We start from the raw sequence: 27,301 nt of genomic DNA on the forward strand, positions 1-27,301 counted from the left end.
GTTACTAAAAGGGAGAAATCTAAACAACCAACTACCTTACTGTCAGAATTTCCACCTGAACGCCAATGAAGTTAAAATGTTCAATCGGTCAAATATTATGACTTATATTCGGTACAGTGACAAAGTAAATACAGAAAAATCAGTGAACAGTACGGGAAGAAAAATGGAAATGTTTTATTATTGGAAATGAAAATCACACTACAAAATTGACTAATCCGATGTTGGGGGTAGTATGGGCGGGGAGGAAGAAGATGCAATCGGTGCAGAACTGTACAAGTCACCCTCAGAGTCGGGATGGAAAGCGACCACAGGAAGGTTGTAGGGTGAAACAAAAAACTTCCCTTTCGGATTCGAATTTCCGCCAGACTTTTCCTAAATCCAAAACAAAGTGTCAAGGAATTTAAGGAGATCCGAATAATTAAATTGGACTGGTCACAAAATTGACATTAAAAAACGCTAAAGATTAAATATTACTAGGGAAACAGACAACGATGCTACGCTAACAGGAAGTATTCATGGAAAGACACAAAACTAATTATTTATTCATAAGACATACGTAATATGTGTTCACATGTTCAGATGTGATAGAACTATAATAAAAAATCCTAGGGAATATCGTCAACTTTGGAATTGATCATGGAAACGAAAGTTAATGTGGAAGCGCAGAACCACTGCTATAAATAACAGTTATATAAGTTAGTTAGCTATAAATAACAGTTTAGATAATTTATCGAATTCGCCAAGGATATGGAGCATGACTGGTTGCTTGGTAGCATACATCAGTAAGGATACTTGTAAACACATCGTAATGTCATCATCAAAATACTCAAATCGTGATTAAATAGTCTGTGATTTTCTACTGGTTGCTTTATAAATAAAAAATCATACCAGAAGTACATGAAATCTAATGTTGCGATCACATGAAATATATTTATAATGAAGCAATAACTCAATGGTTAAAGCGCTCAGATTCGAACAGTTGAGCCTCGCTGTCTGTTGAAGCATGGGGTTAAAAGCCTCATTCATATATTTCAAACAGTAGACGTTTTTTATACATCTGATACATTTTGGTAGTTATCACAGAATGTTATATGTGGAGTTCTTTGTTAAAAATAAACATGCATCAATAAAGTAATATTTGATTACGAAACTTTATCAAACTATTTTAGGGAGAGGGGTCATATGTAAGATGTAGGCATATAAAAGGAAGTACATTTACATGAAATAAACAACTGATTTTCCTTAAATAAATCCATTCAATCGGGATTGGTTATGGCTGAAAAATTCTATATAACGAAATAAACAATAGTAATCTAGATCTTAAGCAGCACATATAGACTATTATTCCATATTTTCCAGATAATTAACACTGTAAGTTAGATAAGAATGTGATATTAAAATAGAGATTAGGGTGTTCTATCAAAAAAGACCTCAACAGATAAACGGATAGACATAAAGTCATAAAAATGATCGTATTATGCAAGCTGGAAAACTCCAGGTGAAAACCACTTCAACAACTTAACAGTTTAAATAGTAAGGTTTGGAGTTCAAGATAAATGAAATGAAATTATTTTAACTCCACATATTACAGCAAAATCTTTTATTGAAAACAGTTATTTACCCACTGATCAGCTAATTCACTCATTTTCGCTTTTAATAAACGAATTAAACTAGCTTTTACAGCAGACTTCTGTTGAATTTGTGCATCTTGGATTGTTTCCAACTCATTTCGCTTGTCTGGTTTACTACCCGGACCATAAATACGTAAAAGACCACTCCAGGTACTAACTTCAGGATGTAGACGGGCTAAAAGATGTTGAGCAGATAAATGACGACCTTCTCTTTTGTTTTTACATCTAACCTATGAACATTGAGATGGTTAGTTTCAATCATAATTATTCAGTGACTAATAATAGTGAATTTACTAAGGAGGTTTCAAAATAATGAAAGAAATAATTATAAAAAGTCGTTACATTAATAAGAGTAAGGTATTTCTCTACTTTTGTAAACCAAGAGTAACGAACATTGTAGAACGAAGTGAATTCATTTTATTCCGTATGCTCTATTTCTTTCACATACGCGCTAATTTAATTCAATGAAAATAATTTTTACAAATGTAATGTAACAGGCATGTATAATCAATTGTATGATGGAAAGCCTATTTGAAAGACAGAAAAGGTTGATCCAGTGTCAAGTTTATGAGTTTAGTAAACCAATATGTTATCACACAATCAACCTCTTTATATTTATTACAGACCACATGAGGGTTCCAGGATGCCCCCCAAACGCCCTGGTACGGCCGAGAGTGTGAAGAGTCCACTATCCCTCTCGAAATGCTCTCACATGGCCACGCGTACATAGCCTCTGCCAGGGAAGTCCTACTCACTGCCTTCTCGCGCCACGGGTGTTGTTTATGAAATTGAGAGTACGAAAAACGAATGTCCGGCGCTTTAACTGGGTTGGTGGACACAAAGGGTCCACTTGGGGGACAAGGAAAAATCCCGATTCCAAACCAATGGTGCACATAGGCTCCAGTAGCCTGTGAGAACAAATGGTGTATGAACCAATCGTTGGTCACCGACTACCATGGGACTACATTTCCTGGCGTTGCTCCACTGCCTCGTGGATCAGACCTTCAGGTTGAAGGCTTCGAGTGTGGCCCCCTAAAAAAACTACCTGCTTCGGTCTAGACACCCGGGCAGTATCACAGCCCTCACACAAATTAAATGGGATTTGTGTGGCGCATATGTATTTGGTGCTTCCTTGTACCAATATCTTTGTGTTAAAATAAATAAATAATCCAATACAGGTGTTTTAACTAAGGAAGAATACCATTTAGAAATAATTAAATGACTAAATGATACCAAACGCTTTCTTATACACAAACAGAACAAAGATAAAACTCTAAGAACCAATAAGAATTGTAGTCAGGCTATAAACGAGAAAAATATAAACGAATCAACTTGTGAATGTTTAAAGTCAAAAATGTCCTACTTGTTGACATTGTATGGTTTACATAGGACTCATAAAACTGGACAACAGATTGTTATACCAAACGTTTTCAAATAGTGTAGTGTACAACATTCGAAGAGTTTAACAAGTGTGATACATTGATAAACATTGTTATCTTATTATAAACACTCTAAATTTTTTCCCAATAATGGCTTTCACATTCAGAGAGTAGATGTAATCCCATTTCATTTGTATTGGTCTTTTCAAAGTTATAAGTAAATTACATATAGTGCTATCATTATAATTATAGGAATAGTTAAGCCTACCTTAACAGTATGTTCTCTCATCTGTAAAGTGAAAAAGTGTTTACTGCGTCCTTGAGATATCATATTTGACTTCAAATCAGACTCAGGAACACAACTTCGACTTAAACATTCAACAAGTAGATTATATGGAGTAGGTAATGCCATACGCACAGATAATTCATATAAACGTGGATCAGTCACCGAAATGGAATCGAACAACTGCATATCACGATCAGAGGCTACCACTGGACCTGTTTGATGTGAATTGTTACATACAATCTTTTGAAAATCCGGAATTAAAACTTCAAGCGCCTTACGAGCTTCATAAAATAAAATAAAGCAAACATCAGATATTATTTTAAGTGAATGTATAATTGTGAAGAGTGAGAACATAAAAAGTTATCAAATAAGACATTAATATTCTGATTATAATTAATAATTACAAACTATATTTTAGCGAGCCAGACGAAAGGTTTTGGAATAATTATTAAGTATATATAAAATCACTATTGAACTTATTCATAACTCTGATTATCCTTTATCCTCTACTGAATTCAATTTATTCTACCAAGAATGTTTGAGACATGTAACATTTTCAACGTATAAAGTAACAGGGTTACATAATTCGACTAGCTTTAATACAAGAATAAATAAATAACCATTTTCAACAGTCAAGAAAAGACATACCCGCTTCTAATCTTGCACACTTTTTACTTTGCCCTGTACCGGTTCCATAAGGATTACCATTAATAAATACTGTCATTTGATAGGGATTTTTATCATTTTCAAGAACTGTTGTCTGATATGTCGGCGGACGACGTATAACATTTTGGCAATACTCATGAAGAATGCAAACATATGATTTACCAGTCATATTGATCATACCCTCTAGAAAAATATACCAAGTGGTAAATGTACAAAAAAATAAGTTAGATGAATCAGGGATCTGATCAAATATACAGTTTGATTCTTCTCCTTATCACATAATATGCACATGATACAGATTTATGTACGTTAGAGAATTATTGAAAATCATACAACATAACAGAGCAATCTTGTCTAAGTTTAGGGCTTCTCAGCAACATGTACTCAATACGCCACACAGGAGCGGACATAAAAACACACGAATAGAATACAGCACGTTATAAATAGGCCACCCTAGTTAAAATCCAATATTCCCTAGTTTTTAGCATCAATCGACATTCAGTGTTGTTGATGTAAATCTGTCTTATCGCAGACAGCGTTTGACTTCAAAGTGACAACTTCAAATTATCGAGTTTTGCAAATCCCTCTTGAAGCAAGTCAGTGATGAATACCTGATAGTTATTCGAATTGGGTTTCGGTGGAAAGTCATTTAAAATGAAAATATGGCGAAGACTGACAAAGAGTCCATAACTTGTAAGACATAACTGTCTAGATTTCCTTAGTATTTAGTGGTTATAGAGATGATCTCAATCTGCAGTGCAGAGTCAAACCAAAAAGACCTTCATAAACAACGAAGTGAATATTATACGTTTGATACATTAAAAAATGTTTCAAAAGCATCTCAAAATTGTCGTAAAAACAAGAGAACAGTACGAAGATTCGATCAAATAAACTTTCTCAGCTTTTGACGTTATTACGATAATGATTTAAACAACAAACACTTTATTGTTTACATCATCAGCTTGAAAAATATGTGCCAAATCTATAAAACTATGATAGTTAAGGATCTACAAAAATGTCGATGTTAACTCTGGGAATCGAGCACAATACCGTCCACTTCAAACCATTACAAATTAAATTAAAATTCGTGTCTGTTGAACAATTGACTACTTGGACTCAGTAGCTAAGTGGACAGTATGTTGGCACTTGAAGCAAAAGGTGGTAGGTTCGAGTCCCGCAGTGAACATCAACTCTGAGGTTTAGATGCACCCAGCTGGCGAGTCCAAAATAGGATAAAACGCGCATCATAGATTCTACTACTAGATACATTTCATCTGCCTCATAAAAAATAGAGCACAAAGGATACAATGTTTTGTAGATCACTAACGTAGATTATCTATGTTGAATGATTGGAGGTCTAGTCGAGTTAGACGGGAACGGTATGACGAACCAGCTAACTTCGAAGTCATATCTCGCAGTCAGCATCTAACGTGGATTAACTCTTCGACGTATGAAAGTACCATGGTTGCTTTGAAGATCATATAACACAAAAGACCTTATTATGAAAATGTATTAGTAAGAATGAGTGCAGAGAAGAAAACTACAAACCGGAAGTTGATATTCATCATTTTATTTGTACCTCTATCATAGTACGGTATTTTGCATCGCTTAGAGTGCTGGTTTCAGTACTTTGCATTTAGCTTTAATTAAATATCAACTGGATTTGCTCACGTTTGAAATCCTTCGAGTGTGATTACTTGACCTACATAAAGACAGACATAGTTAACATGAACAATGAATCCTATGACAATTCTAATATAAAATAAAACCTACCTTTAGGCTGCTTTCGCGAAACGTTTCCATCAGTCGATGGTATTTGATATCGAATAACTTTTGCCTGTTCTGACTTAAATTACAGACACAAAAATAAAGAGATATTAATCTGGGATTTTTAGACACAAAAATAAGAAAACTGTAAGAGAAAATACTTTCAAAAAACAGATTAGTTGATTTGATTCACTAAAACATGCATAATCAGCTAATGTATATGTAACATGAAGAAGGTGAAAAACATAAGCTAGGAAGAATGATTTATGAATCGAAAACTAGACACTTTTGACTGTATCTTAAGTACTACATATCAATACAAACCACTCAGGCTTGAGGTATAGTACACTACACATCACAATTCTTGACTAACGATGGACATAAAACAGATTTTACGGAGTATATATGGTATAAAAACGTACAAAACATCCTTTTCTGTTTACATATATACATATGATGTGATTATGCGTGTACTTCAGAAAACATACATGAAATAGTCAATCTGCTAAACTGATGTCAAGTTTCCTTTCGTAAGTAATAAAACTGTCTTCATCAACATCATTTAACATGGGACGTATTTACAATAATGAAGACGTGGAGTAACACTACCAAGTGAATGATCATGATTGTGTCTATGAAATTTCATATTCAACAATTGTGCAGCACAACCAACATTAACGGACATTAAAGTAATCTTTCTTATGTTGAAACTTGAATTATTAAGTTTTAGGATTCTTGACTAATTTGCGAGAGTCAAGCAAACCACATTGTCTAACAAAACTTACTTATTGCGAATTTCCATCCTTTGCAATATTAGCTAATCATTGTAAATTAATTCCTTAGTCAGATAACAAATGCTTTAATGATCGTCAGTAAAATTATTAGCGTTATCTGTATATTTCTGTAGTCATTAGAAAACCGAAGAAGTTATCGTTATAAGATGATTTAATGTTCAGGGTTCGAACTCTGCCCTACTATATTTGGTATGGGCAGCTGCGTATTATCACTAGCCGTCACATTTTTAGTGTCGCTCAAAACCAACGACATGAACATGAAGAAGTGACTTACACTAAGTCACGAAACGTCAGAAAATCTAATTTTCTACTTATTGGGATATTACAAATATATTATTTATGCACCTGGTAAGTGACATAATAAAATTTATTCAACCCAAACTGTTGTTGTTTACGTATAGCGATTCTATGAAATCAGCCGTGTTCAAAGACAGTGTAAAACATCATCACCACAGTTGTAATGTAAAACTTTCTGAATTGATGTGCTGTGCATTCGACCATTTAAATAATGGACACTGTGAGTTTACAAATAACAGTTTTGACAAAATGGAAGAATAAAAATACTTTCTATTTCTGCGATATACTACTGTAATGCGATAAATGGACTGGGAACCGAGATTTTGTTATCACTAGATCGAATACTAAAACGATATGCTATACACACATTGGATCCAGTTATACTAAATACACGACTCACGATCAGTAAGAGGGAGACACAATACACCCTAGATAATACTTAATTTAACGCAGTTACAAGCAGTCGACCTTAATGAGATCAGAGTGGAAATCAATAACAGGAAAAGAATTCATATATTTAATAGTCGGTAAGTTGAATGTCTGGTTTTTCACACTAAGTGGACAGTCATGTTTACTTTCACTACCACACATCAAGTTTATCCTGATATGTATTCAGAAATGTGATGGTACAGATATTTTTTTGTTACATCACTTTCAACAGCTTAGATACACAGTGTTTTCAATTATGTAAAAAAAACTTATTACCGAGACTGTATACACACTTGATTTTCACATTTGAACGATGGTTACCAAATGATTTCAGGTCATCATATTATCATAGGGTAAAGCTACATCATCCACGATGGAATCTCTAGCTTCAGCTAACCGATTGACGTCTTAGTCATAAACTTTCTTTAAAATTGCCTTAAGAACACTACAAATTGCATACAAAATTAAGAAATAATGTTTAACTCATAAGATCTTGCCAAGTTTCTGTAGATGATATATATAGGGACAAAGATTTCGACAAATATAATTCTACCTAAAACAAACACTTAAGGGCGGTTACTTTTATTCAACACAAAACTGGACAGTATATTCTTGTTTGACAAATCTATGGTAGATTCATATCTCACTAACAAAAATAAGTAGAACTTATTATAAGTGCTTATCAAATTAGGTTACAACAGTGTAAATTTTAACATAATAAGAGCATTAAGTAACTATATTAATTGTTTGCAGAATAGAGTCCTGGCTATTACATTATCTGATCGGGCTCAAATCGGAATACACTAAATGGTCCTTTTTCAATCAATTAATCAGCGAACTGAAATGTTAGACATTGTTGTTCAAGTTTACTGGAATATACAGTATTAATTTTCAGTTCTTGTTTTGATTTCAGAAGAGTCGAGTGAAGTAAAAGTATCCAATGGATGTTAGACAGTAAAACATAACAATCAATGAAAGTGAGAATACTATTCGTTATCACATTTATTCACATACAGCTCAGAAATGAAAACAAAAAAAGTTAATGCTACGGAGGAATAGGATTAGTTTTTCGTACTTACCATCATCAGTAATGGTTTCTGTATGTCTTCTGATTCTTTAGTAGTAAGATCTGTTGTACAATGATATTCACGATTTCTTTGTTGTTTTTTTAAATAGAAAAAAAAAAACAAATTTCGTATTAGCATGAAATAAATATTGATTTAAAGAAGATATGTGTAAAAACTAGCTAACTAACTACTACTATTACGATAAATAGGAAATTCGATTCCAACCACTAAATAAAAGAGTATTGTTTGTGCGACACAACTTTACAATTATATATAATATAACACAGTGACAGGATATACAAGTTAGTATGCTAAATTATGAGTAAAATATACTACAGAAGAGTTGGGAACCATCTAAAAGTGGTATGAGATGAAGTGTAGAGAACAATTTTAATCACAGCTCCACAGAGACTAAGTTAGAAAATTTAGCGCATACTTTAAATACTAGATTTTAGTTAAAAATTATTTTCATAAATATAATGCAGAGAAATTTGGAAATAAAAAACAGTAAAACTGTTTAACTTGTATGGAAGAACAAATTTCTACAGTAAATCACTTCAAATTCGAATAAGGTTAAACTACTTTCAAACAGTAGAAAGCTGAAGAAATTTGATATAGTAATAATTGAGTATAACTCGAAGTAATAGCCGATTGTCTACCTTTAAACATGGGACATAGTCTCTGAAGGTGAACGTTTAAATATTTAAGCATGTGCCCCAATAAACTTGAGTTTCAAGATATATATGTTTGAAGGACCTGTAAACAAAATTAGACTAGTATAAATGGCCTTGACGATGTGAGAGGGTTGTCGTAAAGTTCAGGGGTAAAACACTTGAGGCCAGTTGCGAAGCAACTTCATTGTGAATAAGTTTTATTGCTTTGACCGTATATTTATCAAATCTTATTGAATACACTATAAATCTGTGAGATAATATGAAGTAAACTATCTTAAGTGTCAAACTTTTATGACCTTTTCCTTCATCGTAGAAAGCTAATATCATAGAAAATAGTGATGATTTACTGGAAACACCTTAATGCAGCCAAATAGTTATTTAACTTCTTATTTGAACCTTGATTTTGACAATTTTGCTTTTCCTGATCTCCAACAAGCCTGTTTAGGATAGTGAAACATGAAGGAATAAGTGTGCTAATCAATATAGATCACTGCATCGTTATGGTAAGCAAGCTCAAACACTGGGAAGAAGTAGCAAATATGATTGGAACTGGTGAGGAACATCAATATCGACAGTCAAATAGGTATAAACGGTAAAACCTGAATAATCGTAATGCTACATCACGAATTGGTTGAGCTTATAAATATGAATGATTGGGTTCAAATTTATCTGCATAATCTGAAGGTAATGTTTTAGAACTCTAGTGGGATCGTGGTTGCAAAAGTGGAGAGCTTTAGACTAATCTAAAATATCTGTATAGTACTCCCTGATTTCCAATATGTTTTCAGATAAATTTCGTGATTTAAACTATCTCATGGTTCAGGGAAACTTTGAATAAAAAAAATTGAAGCTTAACGAAAAAATAAAAGTTTTGTTTGAAAACTTGAAGTTCTGAAGAAGTATTTTATCATTTACTTTATTAACAGTTTCTAAGTTATTCATAGAAAGTTGTTCCTTATTTTAATCAAAGCTTGTATCAATACTTATCCCTCATTAATACTATCAATAACCTTAATTGTTTGGTTACATTTTATTCCATTCACGCAGCAGCTATTGCTTGTCCTCGAAGAAGATATTATTTTTGCAACGGTTGGTGTGGATTCGCGTGCACGGTATAAAAAAATTTAGGAGTATTGTCGATATAAGATTGTTTATGGATAATTTATGAAGTTTTTTATTGTTGTTGGAAAAGTAAATTCGGTTCGCATAAGAATTCATTTTGTTATAAAGTATTTGTGTCGATGTTAGGGGAATTATAGTGTTCTAATTCTATTAAAAATTATCATCCACATCAATTGTTTCAAGTGCACATATAACGACTTTTTTGTACAGATTAAAACAATGTAGTAAAAAAAACAGTCAAAAATAAAATTGGATTAACATAATTAAACCAAAAACTACAATTTAAACAATCATTTGAATACCTTTTAATTACTGTATCTTCTACTCTGATTTCAAAAAGACGTCCACAATATTCACGAATATCATCTGGTGTCAACAGAGATTCTTTTTCTTTGTCTTTAATAGAAAACACCTTGAAAAATACGATTAAATGCAGCGTCAAAATGATCTTAATCAGAAGGGAATTAACTTTGTGATCATCTTAAATGTTAAATGTAGTTCTGTTACATTTTTTAAAAGCTTACACGTATTTATATATTTTAGTTATGGTATTTATGAGCAACTAGTTAACTGTACGATTACTCAGCTCTCACCTTGTTGGTTTTTTGTAAACTAGCACCCTTCTTGGTGAACGTAATGATTTTTCGTTCTGCTATTTGAATTGGTCACTTTTAACATTATCTCTGTTAAAGTTAAGATACTCTTTCGAGTCCACCAGTCTTGAGCAAGTTTTCCAGTAAGTCTAACAATACCTAAAATTTCAAGCCGGTTTTTTTCCTAAATCAGTAAGGTGTTAAAATATATTTCGAACAAAACTAGAGATAGAAGAAAAATACTTAGCAGACAATAATCACCTTCATATTTCTTCACATCTAACCTGAGTTTTAACAGCAACAATTTCTTGAGTTCCAGTAGGTACCTCATTTTGTTTATTGGTAGATACGTTGGATATACGATCAGACTCTGACAGTTGAACATTTGGTGATGTTGTTAAACAAGATCTTTTGGTTAGAAGATTACCACGTCTAAATTTACGATATCTATTTCCAAAATGAGTTGATCTGTTATATAGAACGTTATTACAAGTATTTGACACTTCTTCAGCTGCTTTAGGTAACGAATCTACAGTAAATATAATAGAAACAATGATAAGAATTGCAAAAAAAAACGAACGATTTAAAAGCCAACTTGAGAATATTGTAGACGTTAAGCTACAAAAAATTAATATCATCAATAGTACCATATGAATTGGTTGAACTTCCTATGACGCTTTGATTACATAATCAAATGCCATCAGATGTAAACCAGAAAGGTACTTTTTTCATCATTACAATTCATTTTCGCAAGCGAGGAATAAACTTAATTTAAAATATGATAAGTCTATCACATAGTAGTATGAACAATATCATTAAGGACAATAGTAATTAGAGTCATATTGTTAGTGGGATATAGATTGGATTAAAGCATGTTCCGCGCAGGATTGTGTTGGAGTACGCTGACTGGTCACTTCTTAGACAATCAGAGCTAGAGGACAATTGGAGAAGACTCTAGAATCTCCTCATGTAAGATTGTAGTCATGTTCACGTCCTTCTTATTGCGAATTTTACTTTCAGTCAATCTTATTTATTTGGAACATAATCATGTTTCCGTCCAACTGTTTTCCGAATCGAGGACTAGTTAAGTGAAGTAGTGTCTGAATAAATATTAAGCAGTAAGACTAGCTGAGTCGTCATAAGAGAGACCATAATACATGTTGGGTAAATCTATTCTTTTCAGACTGACATACGCTGGAGAGCTACAAAAAACCAAAGAACTGAACGAAGTTAGAAATGTGGACCTTCCAACTCCAAATCATAGGTCTAAAAGGATCTTGTACTTTATATGGGATATGGATGTTCAGAAATCCACGTCGCAAAATGCATTTATTGAACACTGCTGAGGGATCTCAACCTCTATTACAAATCGACCAATAAATAGAACCTGCTTTTCAGTAGCTCATCATAAGTTGTACGTCGGATAAACCATGGCAAACCTCATGCTGTCTCAAAACAACGAGAAAAAAGTGAAGATGAATGGAAACTCGAACGAATAAATGAGTCGTTCATTGCCGAAGGTCACTATCGACAACATATTCCTATTAATCTCACAACCTATAAATATAATAAGTTATAAGCATTACTATCCCACTTTCGGAAATAAGACTTCCCGTACAGTTTTAGGTCTATTCACCTGTATAGTTAAATAGGTTGAAAGTAGGAGCGTGCATTAGTGGCTGAATTGAAACGCGAAACAATAATATAGCGACAGTCAGTGGTGAAAACTATAATCAAATCAAACAAATCTCCATAACCAACCTATATAATGATTTTTACGTAATAAACTGATCTCTACCTGGCCTTAAGAAACCGAAGTCATGAGATGATTAGGTTAAGTGAGGAATGAGTTAAGCTATTTTAGGTAGTGTTATTTTCTCAATCCTACTGTTCATTCCAGGATGAGAAACAATCACCAGACTATTTTATAAATACTCTTTAAGGGATGGTTCAATGACCAAAGGGTTTAACACACCCACTACATGGTAGGTCCAAACCCCCCTCAACGACTTTAGTTTCGGCAACCGGAAAGTATCTTCGGCTTTAACTTTTGGAATGTGGCTTGTAGTCAAGTACACCAACTCATATTTGGTGAGTATTAAATCTTCGATTTCCTTTCAAAATCACAAATTGGTTAGTCTTAAAATTTATGGGTATTTTTAAATATTTAATTAGGAAAATTCCAATAAATAAAAAAATAACGAAAAAATGCTTACTTTGTAAAGATGATGTTTCATTGGATGAACAGTTGATTGAATCTTCGCCAACACCATCACTAACATCGTTATTATTATTCAAACGTGGTTTTTTAGCTCGACTATCATCTTCAAATGAATTCTCTTTTTCATCATCACCAGAAGATAATTCACCTTCTTCTTTATCGGAATTTTTACTTTTCACTACATCAACAATATCGTGATTGGTATTATTGTTATCTTCAGGTAATGAAAACGAGTTATTTCTACTAGGACTGAATGATACTGAAGCACCACCATTAATTGATAGCTCATCCTCATGCTTGTTATTTATCACTGACACTTCATCTTCTAACGATTCATTAGATAGGTCTAATTTTTGGACTGTTTGTACATCTTCAGATGGGATGTTTGTTGGTGATATTTCAAACGGACAACATACTGTTTTATTATTTAACTCATTCACTGGACTAGTGAATTCTGGAGGGATCTTTATATATATCATAATTAATGAATTAATTATATGAAAAAAGACGACAAAAGAATAAAAACGACAATGAAAAGAAAAGATCACTGTTTGGCTGACTGGATAAAACTGAATAGAGTTAATGGTGATACTTTTTGGTATTATAACTATTACGTATACGTAGTATGGTCAAAAGTACCATATTTACACGCACACATAAATATCCCATCATTAATTTACTTTCACTGCTCACAATTGACTAATTTGATCATAGATATGACAAGTTTAATTTGGGAAATGATTTAATATGGAATTAACTAAATGAATATGAATGTTGCGACATACTCAGTTACTACTTGGCTGAACAGTATAGATAGCAAAATTCGTACTCTACTCCCAAACATTTTCATTTCAATGGTCAAGGAGAAAGTTTTTTCGAAAAATAGAAAACTATTGTTAATTTCGTTTTTTTACTATAACACTCAACAAACTGGAGAAGAAAGTAGACAAAAGAATGCCATGCATTCTGAGACAAAAACTCCAGCAAAATTACCAAAAGAAAGCAAAGGCTCTCCATCCGAATATGAGGTACTTGCAGTCTGAAACGGTTATGTATTATTGTGCTATTGATTTCTGATTATCCAGTGGAATTTGACTGGATAACATTACCAAGTCTACAGTTTCCGTACAAAAAATATTACGACTTTTGTACACAAAACCTCTATGTTGATGAAATACGTTTCGATACCTAATTTTAATTCTGTAACTAATGAATCTATTCTAGATAATACAAAAACCACCACAAATACAGTCCGTTATACATACAAAAAACCTTCGTAAAAAACCTAGAGTGAACTATAAAAATCCAGACCTGTATTTAACCTGTAGTAGATGTGGTGTTCGTATGAAGCGACAACTGCTTTGTACATAAATGAGCACCTTGTTCTAATTCTATTACACTACCACTTGTGTTCATGGTCTTCTTCCTATTTTTGTGAACTGGTCCGTTCGTAGCTAGTGGAGTACTTTCTAGACAGACCCAAGAGTTTGTATATTCCCCACTAAATTTAATACTATTATTATTATGTTTACGTTTGGTAGTAATACTAAAAGGTGACATCAGTCCAAGAATTCATAGACTGTTGGTCTGCGCCATATTGGTAGATTCAGACTACCATATTGGGGTCCACTTGGTAACGGAGACCAGTGGTTGGAGATTGAGACCGACATGGCTCAAAATTGTTCACAATGGTGCAAATGACTTTACTTTTTGTCTTCCTCGAGATCTAAGGTCCTATTGTTGCTTCACAAATACTTTTTCATTCCATCTTCGAAAATTATATTTTCAGTGTTTAATTTTTATCACTGATATTTCTGCTAAAATCATTTAAAACTATTTGTTATTCACCTTGTTAATTTTATCTGACGTCCAACGTTCTTCGTTGATATAAGTGAGCGATTAAGAAGGTAGGATAGGCGGCAATCATCGTAGAAACATAGTCAAAATATCAAAATGAGTCTGGTACATGGTAAAAAAAATAAGTATAAAATAGTACGCTAAGTGTTTAAATCAAGACCAGGGCTGCATAATTTCAATGGACTTGATTTTAAGTACCCACGAGGGTGCAATTGACAGCTTGGTATTATTATTATGTACCTGGTAACTAGTGAATTTCTTTAAGTAAAAAGTCCTTAACAACTATGTGAAAACTTCGATTTCAAGTTGACACACTGAATGGGAATTCACGAAATGCAACCATACATAACCATCTATTTTTAATGTGACTACAGACTATGAACTACGGAAACATTATAATGAAAGTTACAAACGTATTTGTTTAGCAAACGATAGTAATCTTGATACTGTGGACAAATATCTGTATAGATACAATCGCAAAATAATTCTCCGTTCAAAGATGAAAGGGGATGTAACTAAGAGAGAAGTAAAATAAATGCGCAGTGTGATGGCAAATGCCATACCGAAAGGAAATCCATAAATTATGAAGTTAAAATGAACTGTCAGTTTTGAATGGATAGTTGTGCGGAAAGCTATGAATATTTGTTAAACGAATTTTAACAAATTAGATTATATGATAAAAGTCATTGGAAAAGATTAAGTTCGTACAATTTTTTAATCCAGGATAACATGCATGATAAATCACCAAGGCACATCAATACAGTGCTGAAAATTTACCGTATGAGATTCAGTTGGATAAAAACATTTTCCACTAGCTTTACGATAAGCCAAACATGGAATAGCCGATACAGGAATACGATGGTGACGTACACTACTCGGTCCAATAGAATATGGTCTTGAAAGTGTCACCACTCGGCTTGATCTGTGTAAATATACATTAAGTCCAGAAATATGACGTAGTTGGAGCCAACCCTCAGGTAGTAGACCAAAATCAACTGTTTCAACCATATCTGTTGTTAAGAAGTAATAATGTTGTTTAGGAAAAAACATATTGTGAAATTACACTACACGTTTTAATATAAATGAGGTTACTTAGGTTTCAACTGTGTATTCAAATGTCAAGGATACAGAATGAAAATTTCTCAAAAAGAAAAGTGCTACTTCCTTTTTAGAAAAAGCGACATTTTGTATTAAATACAGAATAAAGTCAGTGATTTTATTCTCTTCATGACATTTTCAGTGATTTTTATTACATCGATATCAGTAAAGGGTCGGGAAGAATAAGGTAGAATGTATCTTATAGTAGATTACCTCAGAAACACACACGCATAACCCACTTCGAGACCGAACAAAGAAAATTGTGAAGCTGTGCAACGAGAAAATCTCTAGAATATTTATTTTGATGTGTGACTGATGTACTTAGCTATAGTTGATGACAGAATAAGAGTTTCGGTAAAGGAAACCTACGTTTTTTTTAAAATATGATCGGTGTAAACTAGGAATCGGTGATCCATTAGCTTATGTCGATTTACGAAGAAAACCATACTAAGATAGTCACCAAATGTGTTGATTACAACGACGTAAATTATCTTAATTTCTTGGATTTCATATTACTAGACTGGATACCTTATATACTCTCGAGTCACTCAAAACTTTAAATGTCACCATTACATATATAAACAATGAGTTTTGTTAAATATAATTACTTGTCAAACCAAATTTGAATGAATATATGGAATATTTCATTTGTACCCTTTTTCCCTGGTTTGATGGTTATAAAGAATTTTATTCAGATTCCGTGATAATTTTGCTTTTCTTCACAAAAACGTGGGACAAACTTCATCTTTCCGAAATCGTTATTACAACATTTACATTCAGTAAGGAACAGATATCTACTCAAACTCTGTAAACTTATTTGTATTCGGATGAGAAAATGTTTGAAATACGTTTCCCCATCTCCGAGTTCGGAACATTACTTTAGGGTTGGTGTGCATGAATGTTTATTCTAACTTACTGGGGCGTAGACAAGTAATAACATCTCAATTTGTATACTTATTTTTTGATATCCTCTTTACATATAGACTATGTACTATGGAAACTGTCAGTTAAGAAAATAGATGTTTAAAGTGGCACAGGCAATTATGTCTTATTTATAAGGAATAAAACTTCTGCAAATATATTAAATTTAAAAATGATCGTATGCAAAAACCGTCTTACGAAAGTAAGAATAAATACAATTTTTCATCCATTTTAGAACGGTGAGTTATTAATGCAAAACAAACCTTTGTAGTAGCCATTTACCAGTGGTCGAACAGAATTACCGTCCCACACTAACAAGCTGTAGTTAACATCCTTAAGTGAAGAACAACGCGTAGTTACTTAGCTACCATAACAATATTCTAACTATTATGTCATAACCGTTTAATAATGGTTGTTTGCGAACCCCAATTCTGAATAATTACGGTGATATGAATTCGGACCCATTCATTCAAGAGATGTAAGTATATTACACATAGAAATGTAGTAACAATAGTTTCATGATGAAAATTATAACCACTACCAAAAAGGCAATCTGCAGCATCAAACGATTAAAACGCTTGGCTTTACGACCCAGATAGGGTTGAGTTATCTCTGTCAAGCCACAACCTGATATGGATGCGCTTTGGCACAAGGTACCATACCATGTTATCATGGCGACATGAAAATGACAAGATGAATAAATAAAATCAAAATAATGCGGTGTCAATGACGATGAAAAAGACTAATCATTGAGAATATGGTTCAACAAGATTTACCAAACAATACTTGAATACGAAATCGAAAGATGAAAAGTGATTGCATTTGTGCTCCCAAATGTCCTGGTACGGCCGAGAGTGGAGGGAGCCAGCTCTCCCTCTCAAAATGCTCTCACATGGCCACGCGTATATAGCCTCTGCCAGGGAAGTCCTACTCACTGCCTTCTCGCACCACGGGTGTTGTTTATGAAATTGAGAGGACGAAAAACGAATGTCCGGCGCTTTAACTGGGTTGGTGGACACAGAGGGTTCACCTGGGGGAGTTGGAAAATCCTGATTCCAAACCACTGGTGCACATGGGCCCCAGTACCCTGTGTGAACAAATGGTGTATGAACCAATCGCTGGTCACCGGCTACCATGGGACTGCAGTCAGTCAGCTCCAACGTAGGACCAGGCACATATATGCATCTGTCCAGGTTGCCATACCGCATTAGCACAAAAAGATGAACACCAATTTCATACAAGCAGTTAATTCAGTGGTGGTAATATATAAAAGAAAGATTGCATGTAAGGACATAGTACAGGAAGAAAGAATTAGTTAGTAGAAAGATATAAAGCAATTTCAATCTCACGGTTTAAGGGAAGACAAAGAGTGTATACACCGACGCCATTGTGACCGATTCTGAGGCATGTCACACATAGTCTTCAACCATTAATCACGATAGTCACGCGGACCACAACCAAGTAGTCTGCATCTACCAACAAGGTCCAGACTAGAAGTTAGTGTCTTCAAGCACTGATGCAACGTTTTGGTTTGACCGCCCCTAACTTTCTTCCAACCATCTCCAACACTGGTTAGCATTGCACGTCGTGATAATCAGTGTTCAGGTATATGTAACATGTGGCCCAACGATCTCAGTCGATGAAGATTCACAACCTCATTAACTGATTTACCATCATTCCCTAATACCCTGTGTCTAACCTCACTATTACCTACCCAGTGATCCCAGCAGATGCGACCAGTATTTCTAAGACATCTGCGATTAAATACTAGTAGCTTACCAGTATCTTCTACTCAATGGTCACGTTTCGCAACCGTAAAGTAGAACAGAACGAGCTGCTGTGCAGTATACTCGTCCCTTAATAGATGGACGGATATGTCGCCCTCGCCACAGGTGATGTAAGCTGGCAAGAGCCAAACGAGCTTTGGGAATCAATGCTGAGATTCCGGCAGACACCAACCCATTTGGGCTGATCAGACTTCCAAGATAAGTGAAGTTGTCAACGCGTTCGACTACTTCACTCCCTATCCTTAGTTCAGGTGTTGATGCAGACCGGTCCTGAAGCAACAACTTGCATTTAGAGTGAGGGAAGCGCATGCCAAACATTCTGGCATTGTTACTTAGTGCTACCAGAAGACTCTGCATTTTATCAGCGTCTTCACTAAACAGGACCTCCTGGAAGGAGATCAATGCTCGAAAATTCGGTCAATAAGAGCGTTATTTCCGTCAGTAGGTCTATGATAAAGTTGAACGAAAATGGAGAAAGTGGACAGCCTTGACGGACGCCACTTGAGGTCGCAAAACCAGATGACAGTTCGTCATAGGCTCTCACTCGGCTAGTAGAGTTCGAGTAAAGAGCCTTTACAAGGTTTATGTACTTCTGACAGACACTGCCACAGAATTTCGCGGTCTACCGAGTCAAATGCTGCTTTCAAGTCAAGAATGATCACCATTGTCGGACGCCAATAAGTATACCTGTGTTCTAGAACCTAACGAATGGTGAATATGTGGTCGATGAAGCCAAAATTAAGTCTGAAGCCAGCCTGATTTTCTCGTGTTTGCAGTTCACGAGTCTTAGTTAGGCATCTGATAATTATCGAGGCTAGTACTTTAGATACCATATTAGTCAAACTAATCCCTCTATGGTTGTCACAGGATGATTTTGGCCCTCTCTTATATATTGGGACGATAAGTGATTGTGACCAGTTAGATGGGATTACGTCCAAGTCCCAGATCTTAGCTAAAATATTAGTCAACCTAATCGCTAAAATTGGACCACCATCCTTAAAGACCTCTGGAGCCAATCCATCTGCCCTTCCTCGTTTCAGATTAACTATAGCCTTTTGAACTTCTGCTAGAGTTTGGGGAACTACTTTGATGTTCCATTCACTTTGTCTGGGAACGGAGGGTAGTTGCAGAGTAGCTGAAGGCCAGCTGAACTGTTCTCTGAAATGTTCCGCCCATCGTTCTAAACGTCTGGACTGAGAGCAGACGAGGGTGTCGTCTTTTTCCGAAATAGTCTGACTTACACTTGACTTATTAATTCCAGTTTCTTTTATTAGTCTGTAGAGCTGTCTTGTGTTCCCTATAGCCGCCGCCTTTTCCATCTCTTTTGCTTTCGTTGCCCACCACTGCTCACAGTCGTTCCTTAGACTTTTGCTTAACCTAGATCTGATTTGTCGCTCTTCATCGTGTTCAGAGCCTGATGGGATGATTTTACGAGAATCTATCAGTGCAATAGACCTTGAGGAAATCCATTGGTTCTTTGTAACCCTGTGGTTTAAATCACTGATAGATGTCACTGCTGTTTCCACAGCTGTTCGTATATCTTTCCAAGCAACATCTGGGTCAACCTCGTTTTTAGAACTACTTAATTGTGACCTCAGTTGTTCCTGGAACCTACTTTTGGTTTTCTCGCTACTCAATTCAGTTCTAATGGGTCTTTTTAATGTGGCTTTTTGCGTCCAGTGAGGCGCAAGCAGATGCGTGCCCGTATTAGGGCATGGTCGGAGTCCAAGCAGGTACTCCAGAATGAGCGACAATCTTCTACCGACCCTCTCCAACGATGACTGATGGCAATATGGTCTATTTGAGTCCATCGTTGGTTTGGTGCAGGGGGTCGCCATGTTCGTAGATGTCTCTCCTTATGCTTCAAATTAGTGTTTTCTAAAAAATAAACGGTTGTCTGAACACAGTTGCAGTAGACGATCACCATTATCTGTTTGTTGTGTCGGAATACTAAAATACCCACCTAAATGCCTTTGTTCGGTTTAAACTACCTATCTGGGCATTAAAGTCACCTGCTACGAGTACTATGTCTGAACGTTTAGCTTTCTGAAGAATTTCAGATAGCTTTATGTAAAATTTATCTTTCACTTCATCTGAGCTGCAGCCGGTGGGAGCGTAGGCAGAAACGACAAAAAGGCAACGACGTGTGTCCCTATCCTTCCGAGTTCTTACGGAGCCGTTTAGCCGAACAGCACATAGATGACGGTTAACAGGAATCCATTCTAACAGTGCTTGTTCTGCTCTCATGCTTAGTGCTATGCCCACACCTGGCAGTCCACGAGAACTAGCCATCGGGTCACCAGATACACGGAGGGTGTATCTCGTCGGCTCTCCGTTTTGCCGAGGTGAGGTCAAGTGAATGACCACACTGGTATCCTGTATGTGTGTTTCGGAGACACAACATACATCAATGGTAAGAGATTCTAGGATTTTAGCCAAGGAAGTCTGATGACCGACTTGACATAGAGGCGTAGGTTGGAGGCTCCAATGTATAGTTTGAAGCGAGATTTCAGTAGACCTGGGACAGCGTTTTGCGTACTGAAATCGTTGGCTATGGTCACACTTGAGGAGGAAGCTAAAATAGGAAGTTTAGCGTTGAAAGTCGATGTAGGAGGAATAGTAGGAATTGAAGAGGGAGGTTGATTGTGAATAGTGGTCTTGAGTGTTGTTAGAGGTATGAGGGCGGTTGTCACTTCCCGGTTGCCCACACCGTGTAAGGGTTCTTCTGGAGGTGCCTGAAAAGGAAATTGGATTAGAGGTGGTCTTAGTGACCTGAAAGCGTGACCGCAGTGCCCAAGGGACGACTGCTTGACATCGGTCACACACGACCTTTTATGAGTAATTTTTGTGTTAGCTCCGTTCTTGCTGAGACCTTACCGCCGGAGACGGATATCCGTGGGATAAGGCGAGATGTGCATTTTTAAGGTTGATCTTATCTAACCCCACCCCTTCTTGTGAGAAGGCAGCATCGCTGTCATGCTGGTTGTCTGAAGGAAACACCTTACTGCTGTCACACCTCTGTACATTCAGAAGTACGACTTCACCTTCGGACCTTGGGTTTGTTGCTTTAAGTCTTACCGCTCTTCAACTGACCTGTCTGACATGGTAGGACCTTGAGGAACGGTTGTTCCAGCCATTATAGCTCGGTTGCTTCATCACGATAGGCAAGCCTGACCACCACGTCAAGGTAGCAACAACGGTCGGAACCATGGGACTGCATCTCCTTACGATGCTCCACTGCCTTGTGGATCAGACTTTTAGGTCGAAGGCTCCGGGTGTGGCCCCCTAAGAGAACCATATGCTTCGGTTTGGGCACACGGGCAGTATCACAGCCCATACACAAGTCAAATGAGATTTGTGTGGCGTATATGTATTCGGTTAACCTCTGTACCAATATTTATGTGTTCAAATAAATAAATAATGTGTGGTGAGAACTCATCTAATCACTCAGTCAATCGTATTAATATTACTATGTTCAAAAAACTATCAAAACAACATAATGTACAAATCGTATGCATATGGAATGCTAGATAATCTTGAAACAATAACAACAATAGTGAAACTAGACAAAGTTTCATGAAAAATTATTCAGGTTGTTAGAAGAGAGGAACCAGGTTAATAGTTGTTTCGGAATGTGTGTAAAACAACAAGCTGAATTGTTTGCATATCCTTTACAACACTAATCGGACGAAATTATAGTCAGCCTGAACATGCAAAATATCTTGAAAACACTGATGATTACAAGACCGGAATGCTGTTTTATTTTACTGGAGAAATAATGAGACCAGGAATTAAAATTACATTCTGTGGAAACTGCTAAGTTACGTGAACTCAGCTAGTATTTCATTGAAAATCGCAAATGATAACTTCTTGAACGAAGTGTATTCGGGAAACCTTAAAAGCATTGTAACATATGTTGCCCCAAACATTTTACATAAAAATGTACATATAAATGTAAATAACAAGTATACTAACCATTTATCACAAAACGCTTTTCTTTTATAACGGAGCGCTTTCGCTTGAACTCCATACAATCATATACATTTATATTTGAATTTACATTTGGAATGTTTCCACTAGAATCTTCTGTAACTATAGTTCCCAAAGAGTTTGTACCATCTTTCTTTATTTTAAAATCTTTAGATGATAAAAACGATGTATTACCTCATCACCCAATGAACCATCGCACAATTGCACATCCATAATATTATTTAACAGTTAATTATAGTAGTGTTATTCACTAAGTAGTTAATAATATAAGTGTTGTCGTATTACAAAATGTACTTCACTGAAGTTCTTTCTGAAATGGAAAAAACGTAACAGTCTGAAGCTGACTTCGAAAACCCACACATTCATATGACTTCTTCTCGAAACTTTTCTGCTTTTTAGTGATTTACACTATGTAGAAGCACATGTCTAGATACATGGACATGAATTTACGAAATACTAAAAAGATAAGTACATCTAAACTTAAATTCAGTTTTTTATGTGAAAGTCACTCAAAATTTACGTTATCTTGGAGAAGTGGATCATACTTACATAACTATTATTCAAGTGTATTTCAAAAAAATAGAACAAAGGAAAAGTTAGACATGAGTTAACAAACACATGAGATTACCTGGTTATTAGTACTTTAAAAGTATGCAATTAATAACGTTGAAGACCACAATATATCAGATGCGATAAATTCAGGATTATTTTTTTACGCACACTATCAATATGTGGTCTAAATCTGCTAACCGAAGCGTATTATCAAATCATTTGAGGTTGCATGCTACCGAGGTAATGAGATTCGGTAGGCTGGTCGGTGATGAGCTTTGACCTGAATGGGTCTTAAAATTAATGCTAGGGAGTAGTGAGAAACAAGACTATTATAAGAAATCCACAGATTGTTTGGAATTGGAATATCTGTAACTAGCTGGATTCGCCAATTGAAGATCAGATGAAATAAACTCTTTATCCAAGTCAAAGATTCAACAGGAGAGTAGGTACAAAAACTTTAGAATTCGGGTTTAATTTGTAGAGGTTTTGACATATCCTGTTATTGGTATACTTGACTGAATTTTGATTAGTCCTAGTTGGCATATGTGTATCTTATGCGAATTGCCTCGATACTTTTTTTAAAAGTTCTATAGAAGGGATAGATGTTGGCTATCAGCGGAATACATGACGTGCATTTCGTCACACCCGGGACTCGTCAGCTGGTGCAACTGCATCCCAGAGTTGATGTTCAGCCCTAAATTCGGACCCAGTGTCTTTCGCTTCAAGTGCCAGTAGATAATGAGTTGGCATTTGAAGCGGAAGGTATCGAATTCAAATCCCATGGTGAATATCGACTTTGGGATGCAAGTATTCAGCGAACGAGTCCCAGATAGGAGGGAATGAACGTCCTGGATCCCACTGTTAGTCTACCTCTTCCATAAAACTTAGAATTCAGGGCTTTTATTTGGTGAGGTTTTGGAGACCAATGTTTCAGAAATCCCTTAAGCACCCTGAGCTTATACTAAATAAGCATTTGCAACCTTAGAACTAACTAGTTAGCGCTATGCTTTTTGGTGGAAGAATTGGGAGTCAATACAGTTACTATCATAAAAACATGGTTCGTAAGACATCTGGAAAGTACTACTCATAGAGTACATGCATACACTCTTACTCGTGTAAATTTATACATTGGAGTCATACAGCAGTGAAAAATGTGAATAGACAGTCGTTTAATCATTTGAAAGTAGGGTTTGATGACCAGTAATGTACCGTAGCTCAAGTTGTCTTGGAATAACTTTATAAGCAGAGATAGTGGTGGCTAGAAGTCAAATCCAGTAATAGACTGATTAGTTGCAGTCCTAAACATCAATGAGAAGACTCAAACAACCAACACAAAAATGGGGATGACTGTTTTCTTTCGGTATTCATCGTGATAGTTTTATTTCTTGTACTGATGTGGCTTGACAACTAGAGCCGATAGACATTTAAGCCATGATCTAGGTTGTTTTTTACTGCTTTTGTTCTCAGTTGCATCTGTACTTGGAGCAATACTGACGGTCATTCTGTCTTGACGAATCCAAACGGACCCTATATCAACAGAAGCCCTTCACTACCCTTGTTAACAGACAACCTACAACTGCGGAGTTACAAGTACTGGTGATGATAGATTAAAGCTCTTATTTGATGCAAGTGAAATAGACGTTGCAAAAGTTAGCCCCTAGGAATAAAATTTGGGGTTGATAGCCACTAATACACCGATCGTATACCACTTTCATACGTTTTGATATAAAAAGCTTAGATGTAATCATAAGTCGTGAAAACGACTGAATACTGCAATGTAATAGCTGCTAAGACGCTTTGTAGGTTACGGCCACTTCAGAGAAAGTGGTTAAGCAAAGACTTTGTATGCCATCTACAAAAGAGCTTATTCAAAATGCTATATCTAAGCGTTAAATACGCAATTAATTAAAGATGCAGATACTTTCGGACATGTACAAAGAGGTACTAGTTTGATAGTACGACATTACAATATCTCTTATGAAGCGAAGGTTATTTGCTTGGCTCTATTTCTATCGTGAGATGATCTCATACCGGGATCCCGTATTTTAAATAATAAATTACTTGGGTCTAGTCTTTTTGCTTACTCTAAGAGCAACCATTTTGGAGGCCATCACAAAATGGTTTTCAAATTACGATCGAATAAACTTGAGTTATAATTTCGTCCTTATAGAGTGACCAACGGATGGAAACCCCTACTCGAAAGTGATATTGGACTTATCAGTGAGCGATTCCAAAGAGAAAACTGGATCTTTAAGGAAACATAAACCACAAGTATTACTGAAGACAAACCAGCATATCTTAATTACTAAATATTGAGTAATTGTGGTGTTTGTATGAACTAATGATTCCTTTGTACTTGATGTTTGCCTGATTTCGAATTCCAAATACCATACGAGCATTAGTGTTCATCTAGGGAGAAAATAAAATACGAAACCCGCAAAAATGATACATATTTAGGTTGCCAAGACCTACTAAGCTGTGGAAAAGCTAAGAAAAGTAGGAATTTTCTTCATGGTAACTACAATGTCGTTTATGGTCTGTCATCTTACCTAACTTGTATTTCTAGTAAAAACTGAGCGGACATAGCGTTGGCTGTGACATGAAAATCGAGCTAACATATCTTGATTAGCGGTCGAAGGCATATGTGTTAATGTGCAGAATTACTTTGGTAAAGGATTTAACAACAATCAAAATATTAGTTCTCGTTGGTACACTGTATCCAGAAGCCTTTTAGCTTATTTTTGTGGCCAATTGCAACATACTTGTGTACGAGTTCATTGGATCTTTGATGTAAATACAAACTATTCATATTATGTATTTCCCCTCCTCTGTCCTAATTTCTTGATATCGGCCCATATGGGCCGAAATTCTACGATCAAAGTGGATGATGGTGCTTTTTTTCCTTATTTCACAAACTATAGTTTTGTAACGTTAGCAGATCTGGAAACACCTAGAAATGCTCATAAATTATAGTCATCCACTGTAGCTACATGTTTTAGGACTTAATTAAGTATGCCCATAACACCAAATATTTGGTGTTATAGATTCCATGGAATCTATGAATAAGCTTTAGAATAACTTCGTTATTGAAGGAAAGTCTTGCTCGTTTTCCTTCAAATGGATATGACCCCAAAGTGAAATAAAGGTATAAATGATAAAGAAACACCACCATACCAACCTCTATGCTTCGACTTACCGACTCCTTTGGTTATGAGTGTCGTCCTTGGGCTATTCTCAAAAAGACCAATCAGAACTGTCCTATTTAGCTATTGGCTGCTTTAGATAAAATATTTTGAGTGATGCACGAAGGTTAACCATCTGCAAGTCTATGTCCAATTTCAGTGAGTTTTGGTGACTGGATTTTGTCGTTCATTAATCTATGTAGGGTGTCATGGATTAAGTGTCTCACTTGATGATTTTGTTTCGTTGTTTCTACGATGTCATTGTAGTTATCGCTGTTTTAGTTTCTGTTCGAGTTTCAAAAGGACATGAGTCTGAGTAGCATGTGTAAGTCCTGGAAATGGTAATCTCTCAGTGAATCCAACCTTCAGAATTGAGTAATGGAGCTTCAACCGCATGCTAATGTTACAAATTTCATTCGTTGATGGTTCGATAGGAAATTCGGCAATCAGCCGATTAGTAATTTGTTCAAGGTTTGTGAACATTTTGGTGTTCTCGTAAATTCTTTGTTTTAGAAGAAGAAAAAATGATGGCAAATTAGATTCAAACTTCTCGATATTGAGACCTAGTCTCTTCAGAACCCAATCGCCTAAATCTCTCCCACATTCTTCTCTTACGGACAAGAGTGACAACCTCATTACTTAACCACGGTGAGGAGTTTCGCGGACTTCTTGGTGTAGTCCAAGGGATGTACGGTGCAGTGACTTTTATGTATAGTTTTTTGACTACTTTCCAAGCCGTTTCAATTAGGGATTCAGGTTCCATTGTTCAATCTACTGGGGGAAAAGTGTATATAATATCTTCAATATTTACTTTCCAGACGTTTGGTTTGGCTTGGGGTGACACATCCTCGTTATTGACAACTAAAACAAAATGAGAGACTAGAAATGCATCGTCACTTATATCTAGGGTCGATGTATAATGAAGGTTTGTTACGTCATCCTTATAATGGTTGAATATGAGATTTAGTGGAAATGATTCGAAGTCTGG

General features: G+C 35.6%; 1 protein-coding gene across 2 annotated transcripts; it reads right to left on the reverse strand.

The window, feature by feature from the left end:
- Positions 1 to 5: 5 nt before the first annotated feature.
- DGCR8_1 (Microprocessor complex subunit dgcr8) lies at positions 6 to 26,458 on the reverse strand. Of its 2 annotated transcripts, XM_051215712.1 has the most exons (13): positions 26,328 to 26,458; positions 22,754 to 22,889; positions 22,565 to 22,712; positions 15,561 to 15,793; positions 12,922 to 13,390; positions 10,990 to 11,234; positions 10,415 to 10,524; positions 8,329 to 8,404; positions 5,736 to 5,808; positions 3,945 to 4,145; positions 3,279 to 3,577; positions 1,622 to 1,861; positions 6 to 372 (listed from the first exon to the last, which is right to left on the reverse strand). In XM_051215712.1, exons 2-13 carry the CDS (start codon positions 22,790 to 22,792, stop codon positions 211 to 213), a joined length of 2,295 nt encoding a protein of 764 aa, XP_051066243.1. In that variant the 5' UTR covers positions 22,793 to 22,889; positions 26,328 to 26,458; the 3' UTR covers positions 6 to 210. The 2 variants fall into 2 exon arrangements, with proteins under 2 accessions (XP_051066243.1, XP_051066244.1); XM_051215713.1 differs by having other exon boundaries at positions 6 to 3,577; positions 26,310 to 26,458.
- Positions 26,459 to 27,301: the final 843 nt, after the last annotated feature.

This window comes from Schistosoma haematobium, chromosome 4 (genome assembly GCF_000699445.3).
Source record: "Schistosoma haematobium chromosome 4, whole genome shotgun sequence".
NCBI lineage: Eukaryota > Metazoa > Platyhelminthes > Trematoda > Strigeidida > Schistosomatidae > Schistosoma > Schistosoma haematobium.